Raw genomic sequence first — 27110 nt, 5'->3', positions numbered from 1 at the left:
TGATATAGCTCTTTTGAACGTAAATAAAACATCTCCCAACTTTTTTGTAAATTTTTTTATGTTATAGGATATTAGAAAAACAAAATTAGAGAAATGTACAGAACCAAAGAACATTTCTTAATCTATCATTTTTTCCAACAAGCTTTTAATAAAAAAATGCAAATATTGTTTTATTATTATTATATGCTGTTGCAACCCCAGATCAGATCCCCAAACTTTGTTACGATCCTGGACGAAATTTCAGAATTTGTTGGGATCTGGTTAGGGAGCAGTAACTATTTTTTGTTAAAATTGTGGTGAAATTTGAAATGTCAGATACATACTAAGCAAATAAAAGCCATGGGATTACAGAGTTTTAAACAAACAGAAGAATCTTTACTATACAAGAGTTAGCCAGCAAACAGTCAATATTATAGAGTGGAAAGCAGAGAGTTCAGCGAGAGCGGGGCCTGTGGAAAACCGGGAGTTCAGTCTGTACAATCAGCTGGAAATGAGAATTGAGGTGTGATGTCACAGGAAAATCTTGCATTGAATGGTGAATATTGCAGTTTGGGGGCTGATTCCAATGCAACTGTAAAATTGTGAATGATTAAATATTAATAAGTGACAAGTGAGTAGCTGGTATCTTCTATTTTTAAGAAAGGTATATCAATACCAAAGGTATTGTCAGTATTGGCAAGGTTGATTTAATAGGAAGGTTATTACTAGCAGCAATTAGTATTGATGAGATTTATATGCAGTAGGAAGGCTAATAAGAAATTGACAAGGTTGCTCCACCATTAGAATGCACATTCTGTGTTATGTGGGAACTTCAGGACACTTTTCCTAGTCTTGAAGTGTTGTCAGTATTCAGAACTTGAGCTGCAGCTGACATCACGGCCATGCATTTGTAAACTTGAGGACTTCAGGGAAAGCATATTTAGAGGTGTGTACACCCCACAGCTTAAGAATATACGGGAAGACAGGGAATGGGTGACTACCATGCAGTGAAAAAGGAACAGGCAGATGGTGCAGCAGTCCCTGAGTGCATCCCACTCTCCAACAAGTTTAAAGTGGTCATCTGGGGAATGCATCCAGAGCCAAGTCCATGGCACCATGCTCAGCTGTACAGATGGCAACAAGGAAGAATGGAAGAGTAATAGTGATGATTGATTTAAGAGCAAAATAGTGCGGATGCTGGAATCTGAAACAAAAACAGAAAATGATGGAAAATCTCAGCAGGTTTGACAGCATCAGGAAATTTGATAATTTGGGGAATAGGTAGGTGTGAATCCAGGATGGTGTATTGCCTCCCTGGTGCCAGGGACAAGGATGTCACTGAGCAACTGCACAGAATCAGGGGGAGGGGAAGGAAACAGCCAGCAGTCATGATCACCATTTTCTGCAACATAGAGAAATGTGATCCTGAACTCAGAATTTAGGGAGGTAGGAGGAAATTCGCAAGCAGGACTTTGTATTTTTGGGACTGATTGTGGGGGAGATGGGACCTGTATTGACAGGACAGGTTGTGGGGGTTACAGATAGTGTGACATGAACTTAAGATCCTGGTTGAAGCCGTCCTCGTGTGCGGAACTTGGCTATCAGTTTCTGCTCAGCAATTCTGCGGTCGTGTGCATGAAGGCCAACTCAAAGATCAGAGGCTGAATGCGTGACTGCTGAAGTGTCGCTGACAGGAAGAGAATACTCCTGCATGGTGATTGTCGAGCAGTGTTTATTCATTTGTCCTAGCGTCTGCATGGTCTCCCCAATATATCATGCCTTAGGATATTCTTTCCTGCAGCATATCAGGTAGACAATGTTTGTTGAGTCACATGAGTATGTACTGTGTACCTGGGGGATGGTGTTCTCACGTGAGATGATCCAGCACATCTTGCAGAGGTTGCTGTGGCGTCATAGACTGCAGAACAGTGCAGGGTCCAGTTATCAGGCTGTTGGTGGGCCAGTGCTGCAAGGGTCACTAGGCCAGCAGACAGAGACCACATCATGTGCCAATCTGTGCAGTGGCCTGCTCATTGTAATGGTGGGAATAAGCCCTGCCCCCACTGAGGGAGATTCATTTTGTAACTCGGGCTGAAAAACCAGCAGGATTTACTTACTTTTATGCAAATTTGACACTTAGAATTTTTTGGGGGAAAATCCGGCCATTATCTTCAAATTAATTTTTGGATGTTTTGCTTATGAATTCTCCTCTAATCAAATTTTGATCTCTATCAGCCACACTATCACCAGTGCAAGACCAGGAGTACTACCTTCCAAAGGAGACATTGTACCTGTACTCCTTCAACTGGATGTCAAAGATTACACGGCAATATGACATTATTTCACTGCTGTGTATGCAAAATCCTAGCCACATTCCCATTATTATTGTGGCTGTACTTAATACTTCATTGCTGTAAAACACTTTGGCATGTCCTGAGATCATGTAATGAGCTATATAAAGCAGTTATTTTTCTCCATTCTATCCTACTTGAAATAGTTTGGAGATTGTGGCTGAGGCCTTTCTTGGTTCAGGTGGCTCAGATCTACTCGTTATAAATTTGGTACAATGCTTAATAATTACTACAGACCCACCTTGTAGACTCTTTCAGTATATCAGGATAAAGGCATGAGATGACCACTCCAACGACAGAGGCTTTCTCGATCTAAATGCAGAGAAGACAGACAATGCATTCTTGTAGCCAAATAACTTTCTAAACCTTTTCACATTTGATCCCTGAGTTGGCTGTTCTCAGTAAGGTAACAGAAGCATTATGGTGGACAGCACTGAATTACTGCTGGAAATGGCAACAATTGAGATATCAGACAGCAGTTAAGTTGCAGTGCTCTCCAACAATGCTGCTATTCGAGTATGCAGAAAGACCAGTGCCTATCAGTGTGTGGCAGCAATCATCAGAGGCTTCTGTTTGGTGTGTGTGTGCCTGTGTATGGGTGCACATGGCTGAAATAACCAGACACACAGTAATCAAATAGTTATTTATAGCACAGTTATGTTACAGTGGAATGTACCATTGAAATTTAGTGTTTGTTATTGGATAATGTACACATGCAAGAGTCTTAAAGACCCAACAACCCCATCCCACCCCTTGATCACAATATGCTAAACTAAGAGTGAATCACAAATTGCCACTCATTACTGTGATGAGCACAGAATTCCAGATTTTAACGGTAATGAACAGGATTACTGTGTACAAAAGAACAAGGATTCAAGGAAAATGGTTAAGAGCTGTAAACAAAGGAATTGTCAGAATAGCAGTTTTAAAACTAAAATTAAACCAATTAATAAAGATTCCTCATGACCGGTTAGTAATGATGCATGACTCATGACACAAAGTTGACAAGGTCTAAAGAGCAATTTAAAAATGAGAGGGGAGCCAGTTTAGACTCCGGGTTAGGGTGTGAGCTTCCTCTACTACACAACATCCATCCCAATCAAGAGTTCAAACATTTGAGACTGTGCACCCACAAATGACCCAAAGATTCACTGGTATTTGGCCAGGCCAGACCAGCCAAATCTCCCTGAACCTGGATCTAAGCCATTGAAACGAGGTCAGCAGTTAGTTCAAATTGATTCATCCCCAAGTTTGCAGCATTTTCTCCTGCTCCAACCTTTGGAATCAGCTCAAATTCAAAATGCTTGCCAACAAAATGATGGCATAGTTTAAGAAATGCAAGCACAAACCAGACTCTCAAGTTCCTGTGGGAAAAGAAGTTGATATATCAGGGGCCTCCTATTAGTGTGCCCTATATGCAGAGGCTAACTGAGGGCTAACAGGGGGAAAAGCGAAGTAAATAGTCAGAATCCGTTCCGGTCAGCCTGCAATCTGGCAATCTTGTGACAGTGTGGTTTCAGGGTAGGTTCTATACACAGTTGCAGACAGCAGTGTAGGTTTCTCCTCCACATCCTTCCCAGATGATTTTAGACAGTTGGAATTAACATGTCTTTTGGCACAAACTGCACTGGTGTAATATTATAAGCATATTGTAAAATCAGTTGCATCCACTATTCTTGTATCCAGTGTCATTTTAACTTAGACTTGCTGATTAATTTAAAGAAACAAGTGACAAATATACTCTCCCAGTTGAAGCCATCAGCACCATAGCATCTGGTGTGTGCCTTGAAATGAGGCATTACTGTTCCCATACCAATTCCCGATAGGAAAAATTTGACTTGACCTAAATATTAAATGTTGCACTAAAACACTTTTTGCGTGTGATACATCAATTTGTTCCTGCAGCTACCATCAACAACAGACCTACGTCCATTCTGCAGTTACAGAGTTGAAAATATTCTCTCCAGATGCAACCCAAGTTTAGAAAGGCAAAATCTCTAATTGCCCTGAGGTTTTTTTCACATTTTAAGTGGACCCAGTAAGAACATTTTCACCCTATCTCCACACCCCACCCTTCTACCACCACCAGACTTTATCGCAACCGCACTTGTATTCCAGATTGAATACAGAGCCTTGAGACACAACAGAAATATTAATTTGTAACTACTCACTTGCAGTTATCAGGTCAATTCACCCATAGGATTATGTAAATATTCATCATGGAGTGCGGTTACAAGTGGTGTACCTCAGGGATCTGTTTTGGGGCCACTGCTGTTTGTAATATTTATTAATGATCTGGATGAGGGTATAGTTGGGTGGATTAGCAAATTTGCTGATGACACCAAAGTCGGTGGTGTGGTAGACAGTGAGGAAGGGTGTCGTAGTTTGCAGGAAGACTTAGACAGGTTGCAAAGTTGGGCCGAGAGGTGGCGGATGGAGTTTAATGCGGAGAAGTGTGAGGTAATTCACTTTGGTAGGAATAACAGATGTGTTGAGTATAGGGCTAACGGGAGGACTTTGAATAGTGTGGAGGAGCAGAGGGATCTAGGTGTATGTGTGCATAGATCCCTGAAAGTTGGGAATCAAGTAGATAAGGTTGTTAAGAAGGCATATGGTGTCTTGGCGTTTATTGGTAGGGGGATTGAATTTAGGAGTCGTAGCGTTATGTTGCAACTGTACACAACTCTGGTGCGGCCGCACTTGGAGTACTGTGTGCAGTTCTGGTCCCCACATTACAGGAAGGATGTGGAGGCTTTGGAGAGGGTGCAGAGGAGGTTTACCAGGATGTTGCCTGGTATGGAGGGGAGATCCTATGAGGAGAGGCTGAGGGATTTGGGATTGTTTTCGCTGGAAAGGCGGCGGCTAAGAGGGGATCTTATTGAAACATATAAGATGATTAGAGGTTTAGATAGGGTGGATAGTGATAGCCTTTTTCCTCTGATGGAGAAATCCAGCACGAGGGGGCATGGCTTTAAATTGAGGGGGGGTAGTTATAGAACCGATGTCAGGGGTAGGTTCTTTACCCAGAGGGTGGTGAGGGATTGGAATGCCCTGCCAGCATCAGTAGTAAATGCGCCTAGTTTGGGGGCGTTTAAGAGATCCGTAGATAGGTTCATGGACGAAAAGAAATTGGTTTAGGTTGGAGGGTCACAGTTTTTTTTTAACTGGTCGGTGCAACATCGTGGGCCGAAGGGCCTGTTCTGCGCTGTAATGTTCTATGTTCTATGTTCTATGTTTCACAGCTCGCTTTACTGGCTGAAACAAGGCAACAATGAAAACACATCAAAAAAACTGACTCATCAAGAATTTAGTGTCTGCTGTGTCCCATCTGCGATCCAAATTAACACGGACAATAAGGGAACTTTTCCATCTTCCTTGACTTCATACATGCATAGTTTCAATCTGTTCTGCAATACATACTGTGGACCATCCATGAATAGCTAATTCAGTTGCAGACTTGGAAAGCCAATTTAAGACATGATCCTTTGCTCTCCAAGTAATTTGACAGTTTTTAAAAAGTCTAGGCACTTTTGGAAATAAAAAAATGCCATTTTACTGCAAATCTTGGCAAACTTGGTACCTGAAATCTTTGGCTTTTTTTTCAATTACATAGGCAGACAAACTTAAAGAAATCAAAATACAAAGTTTAAGGATGGGGGAGAGCAATGTACCGATTCCAAGGCCTGGGAATATGGTCCTTCAATTGTCCATCGTTCAATCCTTTTACCCTTGTATATCTGACTCATGAGTTGGTTTTGTCCAAGAAGTTTAGAACAAGCTATTCTTGGCATAGGCGTATTGGTGAAAAAAATAGTGAATCAGAAATTCAAGGTCTGATAAATAGCATCGGGTCGAGATGGATAATCACTGACATGGATCTAAACTTTCTATAAACCTGAGGTTCTTGCATGGGTCAATGCAAGCAAAGGACAAAAATCTCAGAGAGCCTTGATTTATAAAGAATTGCACTTTGTTGAACTACTGATTTAAATCCTTACAATGATATTTCCAATACAACCAATAGGTCAAAAAGATTGGCGAAAATGTACTGCATCTGCTTCATGCCCTAATTCTCTGTTGTTAGGAGTTCTTGAAATATTAAATGGAATCTATATTACGTGCAACATGGCTAATTTGTCCACAGCAACTGCAGAAAATCAAAAACCTGCAGATTTATGAAATCTGAAATAGAAACATCTGTACAGAAATATTAATATTTCAGGTGTATATATACTTCTCTCCACATTTGCTGGCAGTCCCCCAGAATGTTTCGGTATGTTTTGCATGTAATTCATTGTAGACCAAAAACTGTCTTTTTGTGAGAGAATCACAGAATCCCTACAGTGCAAAAAGAGGCCATTCAGCCCGTCCAAGCCTGCACCAACAGCAATCCCACCCTAGGCTCTATCCCCGTAACCCCACGCATTTACCCCGCTAATCTCCCTGTCAATTGATTCAAGGTCAATTTAGCATAGCCAATCAACCTAACCCACACATCTTTGGAGTGTGGGAGGAAATCAGAGCACCCAGAGGAAATCCACGCACTCCGCACAGTTACCCGAAGCCAGAACTGAACCAGGGTCCCTGGCACTATGAGGCGGCAGTGCTAACCACTGTGTCACTGTGAAATACATAAATATGTTTATCATTTCTGAACTAAATTCAGATCTGGAGATGTGTATACACCATTTAATTGTCAATATTTTATTTTTGTAATATTTTTCTCCAAATCAAGAAGTGTGCTATCTACATTTAAAATGGACATTGGATAAAAGTAAAGTACTCAAATTACTTCTCATTCCACTTCCAATTTTCACCTACGAAATATTAACATACACATCTAGTGTTTCAACATTTGCACTGCAGTTGTGTAGGAGGTCTGGTGCACTGCTATGTGTTTAATGGGAACAGTGACCATGAAAGCAGAAACCCACAATACAGTAACAAGATCAAAGTAAAGCAGTATTATATGCATTACAAATGTTCCTTCAAGACAGGATTCCCTTAATTCCAACAGGGAGGCACAAGTTGGGATGGGATGATGGATATTTCAGAAAAAGAATAAGTTAAATACACAAACTTGTGACAGAGGTAGAAGTGAGACTGTTCACTATTATGTTTGTGATCATGTGCAATGGCCCAAGGCAGAAAAAAAATCAAAATTGTGCTGATTTTAGTTGTTCTTTAAAGGTGTTTTAATGTCCATCAAACAAGGAGGGTGAAAGCTGTGTTCGCAGACTACCATCTGCTGGACAGCTGAAGAAATAGCAAGAGGATTGAAAGTTAGCTTTGCAATACCGGAAGGGCCAAGTAATTCTAATGCATTTTCCAGTCACTTGGTCAGAAAGTGGTATAATTTAGTGTAATTGATATTGGTTCTATAATGCTCTAAATGCTTTGATTGGGTCAGGGAAAAGTTATGTACTAGCTCCACTGCCAATTGTAGAATAGCAATCAAGTGCCAACTATCTACCTAAGTCACATTTCCCATCTCCTCCAGACCTCTTCCTCCTCACTTCCCAGCTGACAGCCAATTTACAGTCATGTTCAGAACAACATACCAAGTATCTGGCAAAGTAACTCAGAAGTGCAAGTCATTAAAGTGAATTACTGCAGACTTCCTAATGACACTTGATAGCGTATTTTAAAACTCCGGCCACTGATCTCATTTAAATTAATCAATTTTGGTAGTTCACGATACTGTGAAGGCTGTTTATTTTTCTAACATAAAATAAAAAAAATTCTAAATTTGTTTTGAATGAGCAAGAAAATTGCACAACACTTAAGCAGAATTCCACACTAACTACCAAACTCAGCACTGTAATACATCTGTCATATAATGCTGGGTCAAAAAAGAAAAAGGCGACAGGAGCCGTTCATCAGTCAGTGAGCCTCTTTCCAAGGGTGGCAGGATTGACAAATGCAGTAGCACTGTGGTGGGCCTCAGTTAGACTGACCTGTTGGAAGTGGAAAGTGAAACTGAACACAGGCTGAGGCAATGGGGAGGCGGTGCTGAAGCCAGAAGAGATTCCTGGCAGCAACAAGCATCACTACTAAAAGATTATCTGACGGCAAACTATCTATTCACCTGGACATTGGAACAAGGCTGGAAGATTCTGCACCTTCCAATGGTGTTGGAAGATAGATCACTGATTTAAGGAAATATCAGACGTCCACTCATCTGGAAGAGCTGAGTTCTTAGGCCACCTCCACAACATTGAGCTGGTCAGCATGGATCATTCCCTCCCTAATATCAAAGGAAGTCCCTGGTAAACTTTCAAAACACAACTATGACTTAACAGTAGCTGTGCACATAGGGCTGAGCTAAATCTGTTTCCCACCCTTAAAAATGCCTGCCTGGTTGTGGGACAGACCTGGTGACAGTTGGAAGCAGCAACATGACTGACCCAGTGGCACACGACAGGTATGAAACTGCAAGCCCGTAAATTGGAAAGCACCACCCAGCAGAAACGGTCACATCCAATTCCCTTAGTTAAGTCGATTGCAGATACTCACCATCTAGGTTCAACACAGGAGGGATGCAGATTGGGGAAGGTAGTGCAGAATGACCAGTAACCGTGGAACCACAACAGAGAATGGATCAATGCCTTCAGGAAGAGTATTTGAGAAAACGAGGGGGAAATAAATGAAGCTGTGTCATCTAACAAAGCTCCTAAACAAAACCAGTCACTGAAAATCTACTGGAGAGCAGTCAACTGCCAGTGCAGCCAAAACAATCATTCCAAATAATGGATAGGACATACAGCATGGAGACTCAACATTTAAGATGCTCAGGGGAAGAAATCTGCATCAACAAGGACCAATTCTCGGATTAATGGACAAAATTGTCACAAAGCGTGTCTGGATTAGGGCTATAGGTCAAACACACACCACACAAACAACATGAATAAACAGTGTGGAACAACTTCCCAAGGCCAAAAAGGAGGACATGCGAGCTTTCCAGAGGAATTTTTAAAATTCCTGTATGGGATGTATGAAGCACATCCTGAGCAAAGGTTAGTCTCAACATACCAAAGCTCCTTCCATGTCAACAGGTTAACAAATGTCGACAGTTGGAAATAATGTTGGCCCATTCAGTGGGGAAGAGATGGTTTAATTATACTCAAGCAAGTAAGCATGAATTTACCTACCATCTGTACCAATACTAGGTTTGAAAGGAACTGGCAATTCCTAATCTTTGTACATTCAGCATTTGGTTATGATACAAGAGTGGGCACTGTTCTTTCCAGTTTACATGCAACTAGCTTGCAATTTTACTGTCGCTATTGTGAGAATTCCAAACGAAGGCTGACCAAACTTTATTGTCCTGCCCTTCTTTAAGAAAATGCATCCTCCAAGTCCCAAGGGATTGGTCCATTATCCTAGGAGATGTTTTTCTCAGACCAATTGATCATGTTTTGTTCAGAGTCCACAATGGATCCAGAAGGTTCAGGGGGTCTTCGCCGGTGTGAGTAGCCTGAAGGCCCTGGCCGTCCTGGGGCTGCAAGAAGTTGTGTTTGCTGATTTTCTGCCTGTTCCGAGGATTGGTGTCTAAGGTGAAGGCCTCTGCAGTCAAGGATGCTAAAAGATCCAATGAGGTGGCCTTACTGTCTGTGCCCATAATATGGTTGGTGGTGGCTGGCTGAGAAGTGACTGCGTGATTCCCGAGGCTCACTTTCATTTTATCTAGCTCTTGGGTTGAATCGCATGTCTCCGAGCTCAAGTTGTCTGTTTCTGCAGCCAATGATCGACTTGACGGTGTCATTTGTGATGGCGTGGTCGGTTCTGTCACTGCACTGGTAACCTCAACCGTGAGGTCCTGCTGTTGAAGATTATCTGTAGACAATGGTACGGTAGCAGTCTGAGAATCAGACCACAAACCAAAACTGGGGTCAAATGTAGGCAGAGAGTTCAGTTTGCCATCTCCCATGGTCCCAGCAGTTGTCTTAATGCTGAGCTTTGCAATGGTGGCCTGGATGGAGCTAATTGGCAAATCACCTCCAAGTACCAAGTCCTGAGACTCCTGGCGGGTATAAACCTACAGGGCAGAAAATAAACATGAATCAACTTGAGAGAAAACGCTAAAATAAAAGGAAAATACTGTCGATTCTGGAAATCTCAAATAAGATCAGAAAGTGCTGGATGAACTCAGCAAGTCTGACAGCATCCATGCTGAGAGAAACAAAGTTCATGTTAGGAATATGAAGTTACGGAGAAGTCATATTGGAGTTGAAATGTTATCTCTGTTTCTCTCCACTGATGCTGCCACTCTTCAAACCTTCTAGCACTTGGTTTTTATTACATTAGAAAGGGGAAAAAGCTCTCTTTCTAACGCAACAAGTGCACTCTTCACATCCACACAATCACAATGTTAAGATCTTTCTCCCACTGAAGCTCTGATGATCCACAGTGCTGGCCAGTAAATTCGTAGAGGGTAGGCAAATCAGGGAACAGTGATACCAAATGTAGGTTTTAGAAACCTGCAGATTGGGGAGGAGAAATGAGAAAGTAAGAAGTTTAACAGTTTTGAGATTCAGAAAATGAATCAAGTGCAGAAGTTAGTGCAACTTCAAGAAGGAAGAGCAGGAAATTTGAGAGAAATGCTTTTGGAACGGGAAATGGGTCAACTCCTAATCCTTCTCCCCCTTATCACACCGCATGCCCAAGCAGCTGTTTAATAACAGGTAACTTCTCTGAAAGCAATCTTCACCTCCCTTTAGCTGCTAGGTTTCCTGAGGTGGAGATGCCGGCGTTGGACTGGGGTAAACACAGTAAGGAGTCTAACAACACCAGGTTAAAGTCCAACAGGTTTATTTGGTAGCAAACAGCACTAGCTTTCAGAGCGCTGCTTCTTCGTCAGGTGAGTCTTCCACTCACCTGACGAAGGAGCAGCGCTCCGAAAGCTAGTGGCGTTTGCTACCAAATAAACCTGTTGGACTTTAACCTGGTGTTGTTAGACTCCTTACGAGGTTTCCTGAGGCCAGAGAAACCCAGCCAGTCACTATTAAATCTGCAAAGTAAATTAAATCAAAGACTGCCAAAGCTCATTAAAAAACTTAAAGCTACCAACTCACTTGCTGGAAGCAGGTTGATTGCTGTCCCTCGACCTAACCCCTTTATCCCTGAAGTGGACGGGGGTTGGAGAAAAGTTGTGATCAGGTTTCAGATTTTCAAAATATTATCACTGATTTGACCCCAACTCACTCATTTTTGGGTGTTAAAATTCTTTTTCACATTCCCTTCTTCACCCAACTTGATCACCTCCTTTAGCCCAAAACTTCAAACTCCTATAATTCTGGCCTCTTGCACATCTCCAATTTTCCGCACTCCATATTGCCACCCATGTATTCAGTTGTTAGGTCCTATGCTCTGAAATTTCCTCCCTGCCAATATCCCCTTTTGATGCTGCTTCAAACCTAGTTCTGATCAAGCTTTCGGTCCCCAATCCTAACACCTTATGTTGCTTGATGGCAAAATATTTTGATAATGATCCTGTGAAACGCCTTGGGATATTTTACACGTTACCACTGATGGCCAAGCTTTCAGTTTCCTGGGTCCCCGGCTCTAGAATTCCATCCCTAGAGCTTGCCATTCTTCCCCTTCCTCAGAGGCTCTTTAAAACTTACCTCTTTGACCAAGCTCTTGGACATTTTATCCATATATCTCCTATGTGGCTCAATATCATGTTAGTTTATAATATTCCTGGGAAGCACCTTAGGATGTTTTTGTACATGAAAGGTACTGGGTAAATACAAGTTATTGAAGGCAACATATAAATGCAAGTAGTCACTGCAGTAATTTCAATAATATCATGAAACACTACAAATAAAAGAATGCTTGCGTACCTTTTGAGATGAACTGCTGGGTGCTTTGCTGGAAGAGCTAGTGATAACTCCATGCCTCAGTAGAACTAACTCCACATGATTGAGGATGGCTTCATAGCAGAACTTCAGGTGAAGCTAAAATGACAAACCACAATGTAGATCACAAAAGCAACTGCCTCCAAAGTTTGCATTTGTTTTTTTTTAAATGCATGCATTAAAGGGCTGTGAGCTTTTGCTGGCTAGTTCAGCATTAATTGCCCATCTCTAATTGCCCTCGAGAAGGTGGTGGTGAGCTGCCTTCTTGAAAAGCTGCAGTCCATGTGGTCTAGGTACACAGTACTATTAGTGAGAGTGTTCCAGGATTCTATAGCACTTAGCAAAAGTAATTTATTCGGAAAAGGAATGAAAGAGAGAAAAGGTGAAGAGGAAAGGTGTGGGGAGTGAATAAATATAAAGCAGAACTTTATAAAAGCTCACAATCTAGAGTTAGGTATTTCACACTTTCCAGTAGGTAACACTCTCTATTAACTTTGGATATTCAACAGAAGGCTTTGGCATCCTGTTAGCAGAAACAGGATGAAATAATTTTGTATTCTCTCAGGAAGCTTGATTCGCAGGAAAATGCTCCTCGGTGTCTCACCTTGTCTTGAAGCATGTGCTTTCTCTGCTGCCTCATTTTCCGCACAATCTGAGACAGGTCGGGGATCCCGTTACCAGCCTCTACTTCCTGTACAGCTGCGTAGACAAGACAGAAAGCACCAGTTCTTCTAACTCCGGAGCTGAAAGAATCAGTATCAGATGGGAGTCAGTTGTCTGACAAACATGGAAAGTCAGCACCACATTTAAGAGTCTAAAAAAGCTACGTACAAATGCCTCATTCAGTCTGTGGTGGGGGTACCGACATATGTCAAGCAAAGGTTGAGAGATCTCCCATTCCTTTCCAAAGTTGATTCAGGGCCACATGTGGTGTTTAATCAATTAAACTTGCACAATGCATTACAGTTGCCTGTTCAGCTTTGGCTATTACAGCTATTGAGGCATTGCTTTGCAGAGTTAACTGGAGCCAAGAGGAAAGAATTCCAGCTACTGGGACAGGTCTAACTGTCCAGGGTTTTTTTAATTCATTCCTGGGGTGCGACCTGGAAACTATGGGCCTCCGTATTTCAGGTAACGCAAGTTAATTTTATGACTGATCACAAAAAAAAAATCACAGAATTGTTAGTGTAGAAGGAGGCCATTTGGCCCATAGTGTCTGCACTATCTCTCCTAACGAGCATCATGATTTAGTACCTCTTCCTCTGCCTATTCCCCATATCCCTGTACATTGTTTCTGTTCAAACAATCAACTAATGCCCTCCTGAATGCCTGGGTTGAATCTGCCTCCACCATACTTCCAGGCGGTGCATTCTAGACCTGAACCACTCACTGCGTGAACAAGTGTTTTCTCACATCACATTTGATCTCTATCTCAACATATATTTGCCTTTGTTCCACATTCCTTGATAGACATACACACAAAAAAACAATCCGAATCATCAAAATTTCACTTGTTCAATCACCCAGTCATTGGGGGAAGAGATTACTGGCAATTTTTCCCTGAAAGAACAGTATCACCTAAATAGCCCAGTTCTAACTTTTAAGATGATGCCCTCTCTTTCCGGATTCTTCCACCATTTGCAGATGTGGAGCTACAACAGCAGCCATTTGCGTAATATAAAACCCTAGCTATTTGCAGCAGTTTTATACAAATGAGTGGCTTCCTCGGCTTCTTCAGAGTTCAGGGTCATTCATGTTCGTGGAGGACTGGAGTATGGATGGCAGTTTCTTGCCTTGGAGGACATTGGTAAATCAGCTAACCTTTTCATGATAATATTGGCTTTTTGTTTCCAAGCTTTTTTTAAAAAACTAACTGCGATGTGGATGTTAATGCTCAAAACTATTAAGTCGACAAATATTGCACTATTGCATCCCTCGGACAATGGCACTCCTCGGACAATGGTTCAACAATTGCAAAATCAATAAAATCAATAACAAAGACATAACAGTGTTGCAAATCCAAATGATCTGATGCATGCTTGCTGTAAAGAAAAGAGATCAGAATAACAAACAGAAATTGGGAACTGACTGATTTTCCCATCCTTGAGCCAGAAGCTGAGCCTGACTGCAGGACCTTTCACTGCCCTGATTGAAATCAGTTAATTCAGTCAGTGTCAGTCTTGTTTCAGTGGCAACATTCTCCCCTCTGAGTGAGAAGGTTTTGGATTCAAATCCTACCCCACAGACTTGAGTGTGTAATCTTGTCTGACACTTCAGGGTGGATTTTCATCCTAGAGGTGGGACTGAGAGTTGGGAAATAGAACAAAGAACAAAACAGCACAGGAACAGGCCCTTCGGCCCTCCAAGCCCGCGCCGCTCCCCGGTCCAGGATTGAATCCTGAATCCAGGATCCCCGCCCAATTTTCCAGCCTATCTACATACCTATATCCTATCCACCGAGCTGTCCCTCACAGCTACGATGCTTTGTTCATTACAACCTATTAACTCACCCCCACCCCCCCATTCCAGACCATGTGATCTCCAGGGAGAGGCGAAAACCCAGAGTGAAAAACCCCAGGGCCAATATGGGGAAAAAAAAAATCTGGGAAATTCCTCTCCGACCCCCTGAGGCGATCGAAACGAGTCCAGGAGATCACAATGGCCCTGATCGGAAAATGCTTCCCAACCCTAGTCATTTCCACTTCCACGAACACCATATGAATTCCCTGCCCCCGAGACAGGTTCCCAACTATCCGCAGTCTCGCTCTGTACTGGCACCAGCAAGATGATCATAGAATGAAGCCTTGAAACGAGAAACAAGGAACAATTAGCCCGCGCCGCTCCCTGGTCCAAACTAGACCACTCTTTTGTATCCCTCCATTCCCACTCCGTTCATATAGCTGTCTAGATAAGTCTTAAACGTTCCCAGTGTGTCCACCTCCACCACCTTGCCCGGCAACACATTCCAGGCCCCCACGACCCTCTGTGTGAAATATGTCCTTCTGATATCTGTGTTAAACCTCCCCCCCTTCACCTTGAACCTATGACCCCTCGTGAACGTCACCACCGACCCAGGGAAAAGCTTCCCACCGTTCACCCTATCCATGCCTTTCATAATTTTATACACCTCTATTAAGTCTCCCCTCATCCTCCGTCTTTCCAAGGAGAACAACCCCAGTTTCCCCAATCTCTCCTCATAACCAAACCCCTCCATACCAGGCAACATCCTGGTAAACCTCCTCTGTACTCTCTCCAAAGCCTCCACGTCCTTCTGGTAGTGTGGCGACCAGAACTGGACGCAGTATTCCAAATGCGGCCGAACCAACGTTCTATACATCTGCAACATCAGACCCCAACTTTTATACTCTATGTCCCGTCCTATAAAGGCAAGCATGCCATATGCCTTCTTCACCACCTTCTCCACCTGTGACGTCACCTTCAAAGATCTGTGGACTTGCACACCCAGGTCCCTCTGCGTCTCTACACCCTTTATGGTTCTTCCATTTATCGTGTAGCTCCTCCCTACATTATTCCCACCAAAATGCATCACTTCGCATTTATCAGGATTGAACTCCATCTGCCATTTCCTTGCCCAAATTTCCAGCCTATCTATATCCTTCTGTAGCCTCTGACTATGTTCCTCACTGTCTGCAAGTCCTGCCAGTTTTGTGTCGTCCGCAAACTTACTGATCACCCCAGTTACTCCTTCTTCCAGATCATTTATATAAATCACAAACAGCAGAGGTCCCAATACAGAGCCCTGCGGTACACCACTAGTCACAGGCCTCCAGCCGGAAAAAGACCCTTCCACTACCACCCTCTGTCTTCTATGACCAAGCCAGTTCTCCACCCATCTAGCCACCTCCCCCTTTATCCCATGGGATCCAACCTTTTTCACTAGCCTACCATGAGGGACTTTGTCAAACGCTTTACTAAAGTCCATATAGACAACATCCACGGCCCTTCCTTCGTCAACCATTTTTGTCACTTCTTCAAAAAACACCACCAGGTTAGTGAGGCATGACCTCCCTCTCACAAAACCATGTTGACTATCGTTAATGAGGGGTTTATTCCTTTCTAAATGCGCATACATCCTATCTTTAAGAATCTTCTCCAACAACTTCCCCACCACGGACGTCAAGCTCACCGGCCTATAATTACCCGGGTTATCCTTCCTACCCTTCTTAAATAACGGGACCACATTGGCTATCCTCCAATCCTCTGGGACCTCACCTGTGTCCAGTGACGAGACAAAGATTTGCGTCAGAGGCCCAACGATTTCACCTCTCGTCTCCCTGAGCAGCCTTGGATAGATTCCATCAGGCCCTGGGGATTTGTCAGTCTTTATATTCTCTAACAAACCTAACACTTCCTCCTTTGTAATGGAGATTTTCTCCAACGGTTCAACACTCCCCTCCGAGACACTCCCAGTCAACACATCCCTCTCCTTTGTGAATACCGACGCAAAGTATTCATTTAGGATCTCCCCTACCTCTTTGGGCTCCAAGCATAAGTCCCCACTTTTGTCCCTGAGAGGTCCGATTTTTTCCCTAACAACCCTTTTGTTCCTAACGTATGAATAAAATGCCTTGGGATTCTCCTTAATCCTGTCTGCCAAGAACATTTCGTGACCCCTTTTTGCTCTTCTAATTCCCCGTTTGAGTATTTTCCTACTTTCATTGTACTCCTCCAGAGCTCCCTCCGTTTTTAGCTGCTTGGACCTAACATACGCCTCTCTTTTCCTTTTGACCAGTCCCTCAATTTCCCTGGTTATCCACGGTTCTCTAATCCCACCCTTCCTATCCTTCTTTTTTACAGGCACATGCTTGCCCTGTAGCCCTAACAACCGTTCCTTAAAAGACTGCCACATACCAGATGTGGATTTACCCTCAAACAGCCTCTCCCAATCAAGAGCTGCCAATTTCTGCCTGATCCCAATAAAGTTAGCCTTCCCCCAATCCAACACCTTACCCTTGGGACACCACTCATCCTTTTCCATCACTATCCTAAAGCTAACAGAATTGTGGTCACTATTTGCCACATGTTCCCCAACCAAAACTTTGAAGACCTGACCGGGCTCATTCCCCAGTACCAGGTCCAGTATAGCCCCCTCTCTAGTTGGGCTGTCCACATATTGTTCCAACGAACCCTCCTGTACACATTTTACAAATTCCTCCCCATCCAGAGTCCCTGCCCTCAGCGATTTCCAGTCTAAAAATATCCCGGTTTGGCCCACCCACTCCAGGAGAACGTGTCAGCAAAGACTGGATTTTAGGTGGGGGTGGGGAGCGGGGGAGGAAAGGTGGAAATGGGCTCTAACTGGAATTGGGTTGCCCCGGGAAGTGTTCAGAGGCAGTTCCAGAGGTTGCCAAGTGCCTAGGCAGGTTGATTATAAGGCCCTCAGTGCTCTGGGTCTTTATCCCAGCTGAAAGCAATAATGACAGCAAAACAAAAACAGGCCAAAGCCCTTACATCCCACACAGGATGCAAACCTCATCCATGCCACTCAGGCCCCCAACTGTCCCCCCACATGATCTCTCATACCACCTATGCACAGCGGTGGCATTTTCTGCATAGAACCAACAAACCCTACAGTACCAAAACAAAATCATTCATAACATTCTACTTTCTTCAAAAAAAACTTTCATTACAGCCCAATAAACTGCCAATCACCAATAATCTTTAAAAGTTTCAATAGCTGAAATTGCAAGCACCTGAAACCTCTATCTTGTGTAAATAAACATTGCCCAATTGACAGAACAGATCAGCAGAGTGCAAGAACTGTCAATCAAGCAATGTTTTCCCTGGGGATAGCTGTTTCAAACTGAAATAAATGTCTTGGCTCTCATCAAAGCCTCATTATGCATTCTTGGCCTATTGCTTAATTGACAGCTCTTGCTCGCTTGTTTATTTTCAAGATTTTTCATACATCCTATTGTCACTATAGTGCTCATTGGTTCAATAGTGAATAGACCCAGAACAATACCCTGGGTCTCTGGATCACTAATTAAGTGCCACCATCTCCCCAGCAGTCACTTTCTTCTTACAACTTCCTTGTGTGTCATCCTAATTTAAAAGGACAGGAAAATGGGATTAAACTGATAGTACTTGCAGAGAACCTGTACATGACATATAAGCTGTATGTGCTCCTTCTGTGTTGAAAAACTCTAGGAGTCATTAAGATGAGGCATTTAAATTCTTCAATACAATATCCACACAATCAATCTTAATCTCTGAGGTCAGAGATCAAAATTACCTGCAGTGAACCACAATGGGTGTATGAAGTGGACGCTGGTGTAGGTAGTGTCCATGTACTTCCTGAATAAAACGCAGCAAATTACCTTTACTGTCTGGTAAACCCCTGCAGAGAAAATAAAAACAAAGAAGGTGTAAATCTAAAATACGCAATATAAACTCAAAAAAGCAAGCCCTCAATAAATTAACAATGCAGTGTAGCATGTTGCAGCTCAAAATTACTGCACTGCAAAGGGTGCAATGCAGGTGAAGCATGGTTTCACGGGTGTCAGCAGCCCTCCTGTATGTTATCCAAGTTCCAAGCCAGGTACTGAGCATGGAGAGTAGATTGACTGACTGCAGGGGCTCCAGCAGAGCCAAATCCAGCATCTCCAAGTGCATATTTTCCAAGGAGAGGAGGAGGAGGAAGGGTGTAATGGATAAATGTAGCAAAACGATTGCTGTTCCAGCTAAGATCAAGCAACTCACCATAGACTGTGATGATACTGTGCCTTTAAAAATGTATTTATATCTTGTTTCTTGTAAGGAGCATGTTTAAATTTCAGCTCTGTTTTACAAGGTGCCAATTTGTCTGGGCAACAGGCAGCTCAAATGCTGAGAATGCAGGATGATGACTGATTTTAGCTAAGGATGTTTGTTTAACAGAGTTAATGTGTTTACTTAGGTTTCCCTTGGGGTCAGAGTAGAGTTTTGATAAGGTTGATTGACAGTCATGTGTTAATGGGTGGAGCTAAGCTTGCAGGAGTGTGTGTGTTAGTCAGTTACTGCCTTGTTCTGAAAAAAAGCAAAATGTGTCTTTGTCTCTAAGTTTTAAATTTTATTTATTAGTATCACAAGTAGGCTTACATTAACACTGCAATGAAGTTACTGTGAAAATCCCCAGTCACCACACTCCAGCACCTGTTCAGGTACACTGAGGGGGAATTTGGCATGGCCAATGCACTTAACCATCTTTTGGGCTGTGGGAGGAAACCGGAGCACCCTCTCTCTGGAGGTTGCTGTTTTGAGATTGTCAGAAGACAGGCGTCTCTGTGTATCACTCTCTCCAGGTGTTCAAAAACCTCTCAAACTGTTTACAAGTACGTAGGTCTGGATTTTTGCTAACTGATGTTATAAAGGAGTTTAAGTCTATAAGAGGAATATTGGTTGAATTGGAACCAATACAGATAGATTAGCAGTTAAGAATTGAATCCAGTCATGTTTAAGTATTGTTCAAATGTTAAGCTGATTCATTTGTTACAGTTAAACTATATTGCTAAATGAAGTTTGTTTTGATAAAAGCTCCCTAGTTTGTCAGTAGACTTGAACCTGGAGTAAAACATCTTATCCTCACACAAATGCCGGAATAGAAAAATTGTTGGGGATTCTGATCAAGACCGGGAGTCAATCTTGAGACTTTTACCAATCTGTATGATTTACTGGAGTACATTCTAAATAGTTTAAACATTAACTTAATGCATAGAGTATGAACAAGCAAATAGCAACTTACAGCTCAGGCCACGATGTAAACTGCAAGTGAATGATTGTTCGTTTCAGGCTCTGATCTCGATATTGCAGCCCAATCATCCGCTCCACGTGAGTCTGTGTTATTTTCTGCGTTGTCAGAGTCAAGGTGATAGGTCCATGTACTATCTGTTGGCCTCGCTCTGTTGGGAAGTAACGAATTACCTTTTGCTGCAACAGGAGGAGATTAAATAATTGACAGTGAGACATGTTGCCCTGCTTAAATTCATTTCACAAAATGAATCCTCCAGTACAATTTCTATTTTTCTAGTAGTGCAACCTTGTAATTGTTGAGAGCCACAATCCAAAAATTTTGGCCAAGGGCTTCACTGAAAAATATTCCAAGGCACTGTATCTACAGATCAGAGATTTAGATACGGATCCAATTAACCACAGAAGGCTGAAGATCCAAAATCATGATGGTGGCAGTTCTTTTTGTAGGGCTGAGTGAATTACTCGGCCCATCAAAAGGGCATTAAGAGGGAATGATGCTGGTGTGGGACTGAATTCACATTTAGGCTACAGGGGAGGTCCCAGAGGATTGGAAAATAATCAATGTTGTTCCTTTGTTCAAGGGTAGCAAGGATAATCCAGGTAATTACAGGCTGGTGAGCCTTACGTCAGTAGTAGGGAAATTATTGGAGAGGATTCTTCGAGACAGGATTTACTCCCACTTGGAAATAAGTGGACGCGTTAGCGAGAAGAAACATTGTTTTGTGAAGGGGAGGTCGTGTCTCACTAACTTGATCGAGTTTTTCGAGGAAGTGACGATGATGACTGATGAGGGTAGGGCAGTGGATGTTGTCTACATGGACTTCAGTAAGGCCTTTGACAAGGTCCCTCATGGCAGACTGGTGCAGAAGGTGAAGGTGCATGGGATCAGAGGTGAGCTGGCAAGGTGGATACAAAACTGGCTCGGTCATAGAAGACAGAGGGTAGCAGTGGAAGAGTGCATTTCTGAATGGAGGGCTGTGACAAGGATTTCCTCTGGGTGCTCCAGTTTCCTCCCACAGTCTGAAAGACATGCTGGTTAGGTGTATTGACCTGAACAGGTGCCGAAATGTGGCGACTAGGGGAATTTCACAGTAACTTCATTGCAGTGTTAATGTAACTATTTGTGACTAATAAATAAACTTTAACTTTATCTTTGGAGTGAGAGAAGAAACCGGAGCACCCCGAGGAAACCAATGCAGCTACAGGGAGAATGTACAAACTCCACACAATCACCTGAGGCCGGAATTGAACCCAGAACTCTGGTACTGTGAGACAGTAGTGTTAACCACTGTGCCACCATGCTGCCCAAATTTATTTATCCTCAATTAATCAACATCAGAGAAACCTCTGGTCATTATCATATTTGTGGGAGTTTACTGAGTACAAATTGGCTGCTGCATATCCTACTTTACAATGATTGGTTGTAAAGCACTTTGGGACATTGGGTATTCATGAAAGTGCATGATCTTTTGGGTTTTACGAAGAAAACTGGATATTTAAAAAAAGGCCAATTTGAACCAAACCTGTCCATATAGTTAGGGAAATTTGAAAGTAGTAACATTTAAGGAAGCAATAAGTCACAGCCAATGAAAACCTCAGTACCTACCAGTTATACTGTAATGAAGAATTTTGCAGGTTTATATATTTTAATTCTTCCATGGGATGTGGGTGTGTCCAGCTAAGCCAGCATTTGTTGCTCATCCCCCAATACCCTTAAGGTGGTGGGGAGTTGCTTTCTTCACCCACTGCGTTCCATGCGGTACAGATACACCCACAGTGCCATCAGGGAGAATATTCCAGAATTTTGATTAAGCAACAGTGAAGAAATGGCAATATATTTCCAAGTCAGGATGGTGGGAGGCTTAGAGGAAACTTCCAGGTGGTAGTGTTTCCATTTATCTGCTGCCCTTGTCCTTCTAAATGGTAGTGGTCGTGGTTTTGGAAGGTGCTGCCGAAGGTGACTTGGCAAGTTCCTGCACTGCATTTTGTGCACGGTACACGCGGCTGCCACAATGCATTGGTGGTGAATGTGGAAGAGATAGCAATCAAGTGGGCTGCTTTTATCCTCGAGTGTGGCAAGGTTCTTGAGTGTTGTTGGAGCTGCGCTTATTCAGGAAAGTGGTGATTATTCTATCACACTTCTGACTTGTGACTTGTAGGTGGTGGACAAGTTTTGGGGAGTCAGGAGGTGAGTTGCTCGCTGCAGGATTCCTAGCCTCTGACCTGCTCTTATAGCCACAGTATTTAAATGGCTAGTCCAATTCATTTTCTGGTCAATAGCAGTTCTCCGGGATGTTGATAGTAGGGGATTCAGCGATAGTAATGCCATTGAATGTCATGGGGCAATGGTTGGATTCTCTCTTGTTGGAGATGGTCATTACCTGGCACTTGCGTTGCATGAATATTATTTACCCTTTGTCAGCCCAAACCTGGATATTGTCCAGGTCTTGCTGCATTTGGACATGGGCTGCTTCAATATCTGTGAAGTCGTGAATGATACTGAACATTGTGCAATCAGTGAACATCCCCACTTCTGACTTTATGATGGAAGGAAGGTCATTGACAAAGCAGCTGAAGGTGGTTAGGCCTAGGACACTACCCTGAGGAACTTCTTCAGTGATGTCCTGGAACTGTGATGATTGAACTCCATCAACTACAACCGTCCTCCTTTGTGCTTGGTATGACTCCAACCAGTGGAGAGTTTGCCCCCCTGCGATTCCCATTGACTCCAGTTTTGGTCAGGTTCCTTGATGCCATATTCAATCAATTGCTGCCCTGATGTCAAGGGCAGTCACTCTCACCTCACATTGTGTGTTTACAAACAGTATTTAAAACCTGAGGGGTTAAATTACTTAAAGATATGAAGGAACATTAAACAAATCAGACATGAAAGGATATGGGATAATAAAGCGGCACTACAATAGTTTCCCAATTAAACCACAGGGTGGCACAGTGGTTAGCACTGCTGCCTCACAGTGCCAGGGACCTGGGTTCGATTCACGGCTTGGGTGATTGTGCGCAGTCTGCATGTTTCCTCGTGTCTGCATGGGTTTCCTCTGGGTGCTCTAGTTTCCTCCCACAGTCCGAAAGGCGTGCTGGTTAGATGCATTGGACACACTAAATTCTCCCTCAGTGTACTCGAACAGGCGCTGGAGTATGGTGACTCGGGGATTTTCATGGTAACTTCATTGCAGTGTTAATTTAAGTCTACTTGTGACACTAATAAAAAATAATAAAAGGATCTAACTGTGATTGGCTACAGTATTGCTCAGGTACATGAAACTATTAGGCGCTGTTGTGATAGGAGGCTAAGTCTGAACCCTGGGATTTCACCAACTAGGAAAAAGTTTTATTGCTTAAAGCTAAGATAAGGTACCTGGGCAAATAAATTTGAGCACTTGCCTCAGACAAATAATTGGAATGATTACTTGCCCTGGATTATGCTCAGTTTTTGAATCAAAAATGTCATCCAAAGAGTTTTGGGCCACAATAGTATAGGCCAACTGCACCCACTAGAGGATGCTGAGAGTGAAGAAAGTTAACACTGAGCCTCAGCTACGTAGTGCTTACACTAGGTGTAAAAAGTGGAAATTGATCCTTTCCCCAAACACTGGTGTTTTTCTCAATTAGCACACACTTAATTAAGTATCTAACCAAATATTTAATATCATAACATACCTTTTCTACTTCCTGTTCAGAGACAAGCATAACCACGAGTGACACCTTTTGCTCATAAATCATTAGCCAAAAGTCTGCTGCAGTTCCCACCAATGGAGCCTGTGTAGCTATGATTCTCGGACAGTAAGATGACAAGTCCTCAATCATACTGGCATTGATGTAGTCATCTTTTCCTGACTGGATTATAATTCTATTTTTGTCGTAAGGCATGATATCTTGATGACGGTTTTTCATGGTGTAGCAGCGGGCAACAGCAATCGACAACTGTCTGACATCTTTCTCTTGAGCATCCTGCAAGTCCTTCCATTTACAATCCAACTCAGTCAAGGTTCCATATGATGGCCTGTCCATGGAGTCAACAATAGTTTTAAAGTTTTCCAACTCAGTTAACAACTTTTTAACATGCTCTGGTTTCTCATATGGATCTTTCTCTATGATTTGAATTCCCTTTGGCTTTTGCCCTTCCTTTGAGTCGACTTTGGTGGGCAAAAGGAGAGGCTGAGTCACAGTTGTCTGGGGCCCTCCATGCTGGCTGTCTGGACTGGATGACAGAAGATCATCAGTTGAAGAGTTTTGTCTCTGAAAAGGTACATCTGAGACAGGTTGGGTTGCTGCAGTTGCTCCAGGTGTAAGAGATGGTGGTGGTCTCTGCTGTAAGATGGTGGACCCAGGCAATGCAGTGGGCAATATTGCAGCAGGAAGAGTGCCAACCTGCCCTTGGGGAGGCTGTGGAGAAGGAGCTGGAGGAGGTGGCAATGGAGATCCAGGTACAATCGCGTTGGATTGTATTTGGCCAACAGCTGAACTCGGCACAGGTTGGACTGGATGCACAGCATGATGCCCTGTTGAGACAGGCTGAGGTGCTCCAATTTGATTTGGTAAAAGTGCAGGTTGAGGACCAGCATGCAGATGAGGTGGTGTAGATGTGAATGGCATGGGCGCGACCCCTTGAGCTGAGGACCCAGGCAGCATCGCCATTGGCTGTGACTCTGTGGCAGGTGGTAGTGTGTGACACTGTTGCGATTGTGGAATCATTGCAGCAGGAATGTTCTGTCCTGGTTGCTGAATGTTACTTGGAGTGGCTGGAAAAACATTGCTTGAACGAGCTGGAATCCCTGGTGCAGCCACTTTATCTTGAGCAGGATGCTGATACAGATGAGGTCTTAAATGTGGCTGCATCTGAGGCTGAGCCTGAAGCTGAGGCTGTACAGGAAGTGGGACTGGGGATTGGGGTGGAATCTGTGCTACATTTTGAGGTCTTGGTTGAGTCGGCAGCTGTGGTCTTGTTGGAGGGAAAAAATGAGTTTGATAAGGCTGTTGGGCATGCATTTGAGGCCTAATATGAAGGTCATGATTTGGATGCACCTGATTTGGATGCTGGAACATATGTTGTGGTCCTGGGGCAGGACCAGCAAATGTTGGCGGTACATTAGTGAACTGGGACTGGGATGGCTGGCTGAATGGTTGACCACCAGAATGATATGAATATTGACCAACTGCACTCACTGCAGGTCCAGGAGGAACTCCAATTCCACCTGGTAAAGGTACACTGGGTTGCTGTCTCATTCTTGCATCATAGATTGGCTGCCTATTCATGTGCCCACTCAGTGATTGCGGATCCGGTGTAAAGCTAGAAATTGGAGTCTGTATACTGTCCACTGTTGTGGTTGAAGTGTTCGGTTGTGGGACAATATTTCCTCCTGGTATCTGACCACAGAATTGACCAGGGTAGGCAAGTGTAGGACCAACACTTGGAGGAGGTGTATGCAAACCAGTATTAACAGGTACAGGCACAGTTGAGGAAACTTGTTGCACCATTCCATAAGGTGCAGTAGGACCACCAGCACTGGTTGGATGACCCACTGAACTGGGAACAGACATGGAATTTGGCATGTGCTGTGGTGAAGAACCTCTTGGAGGCAAGTGACCAGGTGTAAACCGGGGCTGAACTGGAATGGGATCTCTGATCATGGTCACAGCAGGATAAGCTGGAGGAGGTGAAGAGGCAGACATATGTCGAGGGAGTACTGGGCAGGATACAGATGGACCCATTCTGCGAGTAGGTAAACCAGCTGCAGCACTAACTGAAGGAGGCCCTGAATGGCTGATGCCCATGTAAGGTCCTTGCGCAATACCACCAACTGAACCTGGTGGTGGAATTGGTCCCCCGTGAAAATATGGATGCATGAAACGAGATGTTAAAGCAGGGTCTGGGAACTGTTGAACATGCAATGGTGGCTGTAGTGGTGCACACGTAGTCCTAGCAGCTGAGAAAGCCTCTGGTTCTGAATGCCTCATCCTCGGAAAACCAGCAGGCTCCATGGGATATGGTCCAATGCCATCTACAGACATTCCACTTATGTGTGCAGCTAAAGTGTGTGGGGACAGGCTTTTCAATTCATTGGGAAGATCATTAAAAGTAAGTGCTGCATTAAATGTTTGCATATCTAGATCTTCGATACTGGATATAGATTCAAGGTCTGTATCAGAGGTTTTCTGCAGCGGTTTTGGTGCAGTCGGTCTTGGTGGTGGCTTCTTTTTCAATTCCCTGAAAAATATAAAGCATGATACCCTTACACCACTATAGTGAAAATTGTGTTTTTCCTATGTACATTATGTACCTGCTCATCATTAATCTTTGCGCATTGCTGAAAAAATAACAGATGAAGCAAGCCTTTTCATGCTGCTACGATGCAGTAGCAACACAAGTGGTATTCTCTATTAACAGGATGTTGCCGTCAAGCATTTCCTCCAGGTGCTCCGCTTTCCTCCCACATTCTGAAAGACGTGCTGGTTTGGTGCATTGACCTGAACAGGCGCCGAACTGTGGCGACTAGGGGAATTTCACAGTAACTTCATTGCAGTGTTAATATAAGCCTTACTTGTGATAATAAAATAAACTTTTTTAAAAAGCCAAAAAGACATGCTGCCTATCACACAAGTAAGTAATCTGGTATATGAATTTCAGTGCAGTGTGATGCTAGGTATGCAGGCTGTACATCCCAAAGATTGGTGGATCGTATCTGACAGCATGTCTTTTCCACTGTTCACAACAAGGTACAAATCGTACTCAACCAGACTGTGCATGAAAAACTCAAAAGAGTATCCAACATTAAATGCAATTCAGCAATTGGACTACATTTGCTAAATAATCCTCAGTGCGCAAGAATTATGCTAACAACAATTTAAGATTGTCAGTTAGGCTCACAGTTGAGTGTGTACTGGAAGCTAGATATATTAATGCACAGGGCCGTGTTCTTTGTAGACATAAAGAACATGTACACACAGTGCACCTGCTTCAATTAAACAAAATAAGTGACAACCATTCACTGATTCATTTCTTAGAACGATGCCTTCACCAGAGTCAGGCTGTCTGGTTTAAATTTCAAACCATGCTTGCCAGTTAACTGTCAGTCACCATCAACTGGTGTATTCTCCACAGCAATGCCTCTACCAATCAGAATATGCTTGACACCCAATCAGCACTCTC

At 43.2% G+C, this 27110-nt stretch overlaps 1 protein-coding gene across 2 annotated transcripts in view; it reads right to left on the bottom strand.

Moving 5' to 3' along the window:
* Nucleotides 1-7070: 7070 nt before the first annotated feature.
* ptpn23a (protein tyrosine phosphatase, non-receptor type 23, a) overlaps nucleotides 7071-27110 on the bottom strand; it is an 87369-nt gene continuing 67329 nt past the window's right edge. For both annotated transcript variants that reach the window (XM_078215856.1, XM_078215857.1), the window contains 6 exons: nucleotides 23621-26168; nucleotides 19935-20119; nucleotides 18447-18551; nucleotides 12795-12933; nucleotides 12176-12289; nucleotides 7071-10368 (listed from right to left, as the gene is read on the bottom strand). In XM_078215856.1, the coding sequence (XP_078071982.1) occupies nucleotides 9742-10368; nucleotides 12176-12289; nucleotides 12795-12933; nucleotides 18447-18551; nucleotides 19935-20119; nucleotides 23621-26168 (3718 nt within the window). In that variant the 3' untranslated portion in view covers nucleotides 7071-9741. The remainder of the gene's footprint in view (nucleotides 10369-12175; nucleotides 12290-12794; nucleotides 12934-18446; nucleotides 18552-19934; nucleotides 20120-23620; nucleotides 26169-27110) is intronic.

The sequence above is a fragment of the Mustelus asterias genome, chromosome 7, assembly GCF_964213995.1.
Source record: "Mustelus asterias chromosome 7, sMusAst1.hap1.1, whole genome shotgun sequence".
In the NCBI taxonomy this organism is placed as follows: domain Eukaryota; kingdom Metazoa; phylum Chordata; class Chondrichthyes; order Carcharhiniformes; family Triakidae; genus Mustelus; species Mustelus asterias.
The sequence above is the reverse complement of the archived record's forward strand: the minus strand, read 5'-3'. Positions and strand labels throughout refer to the sequence as shown.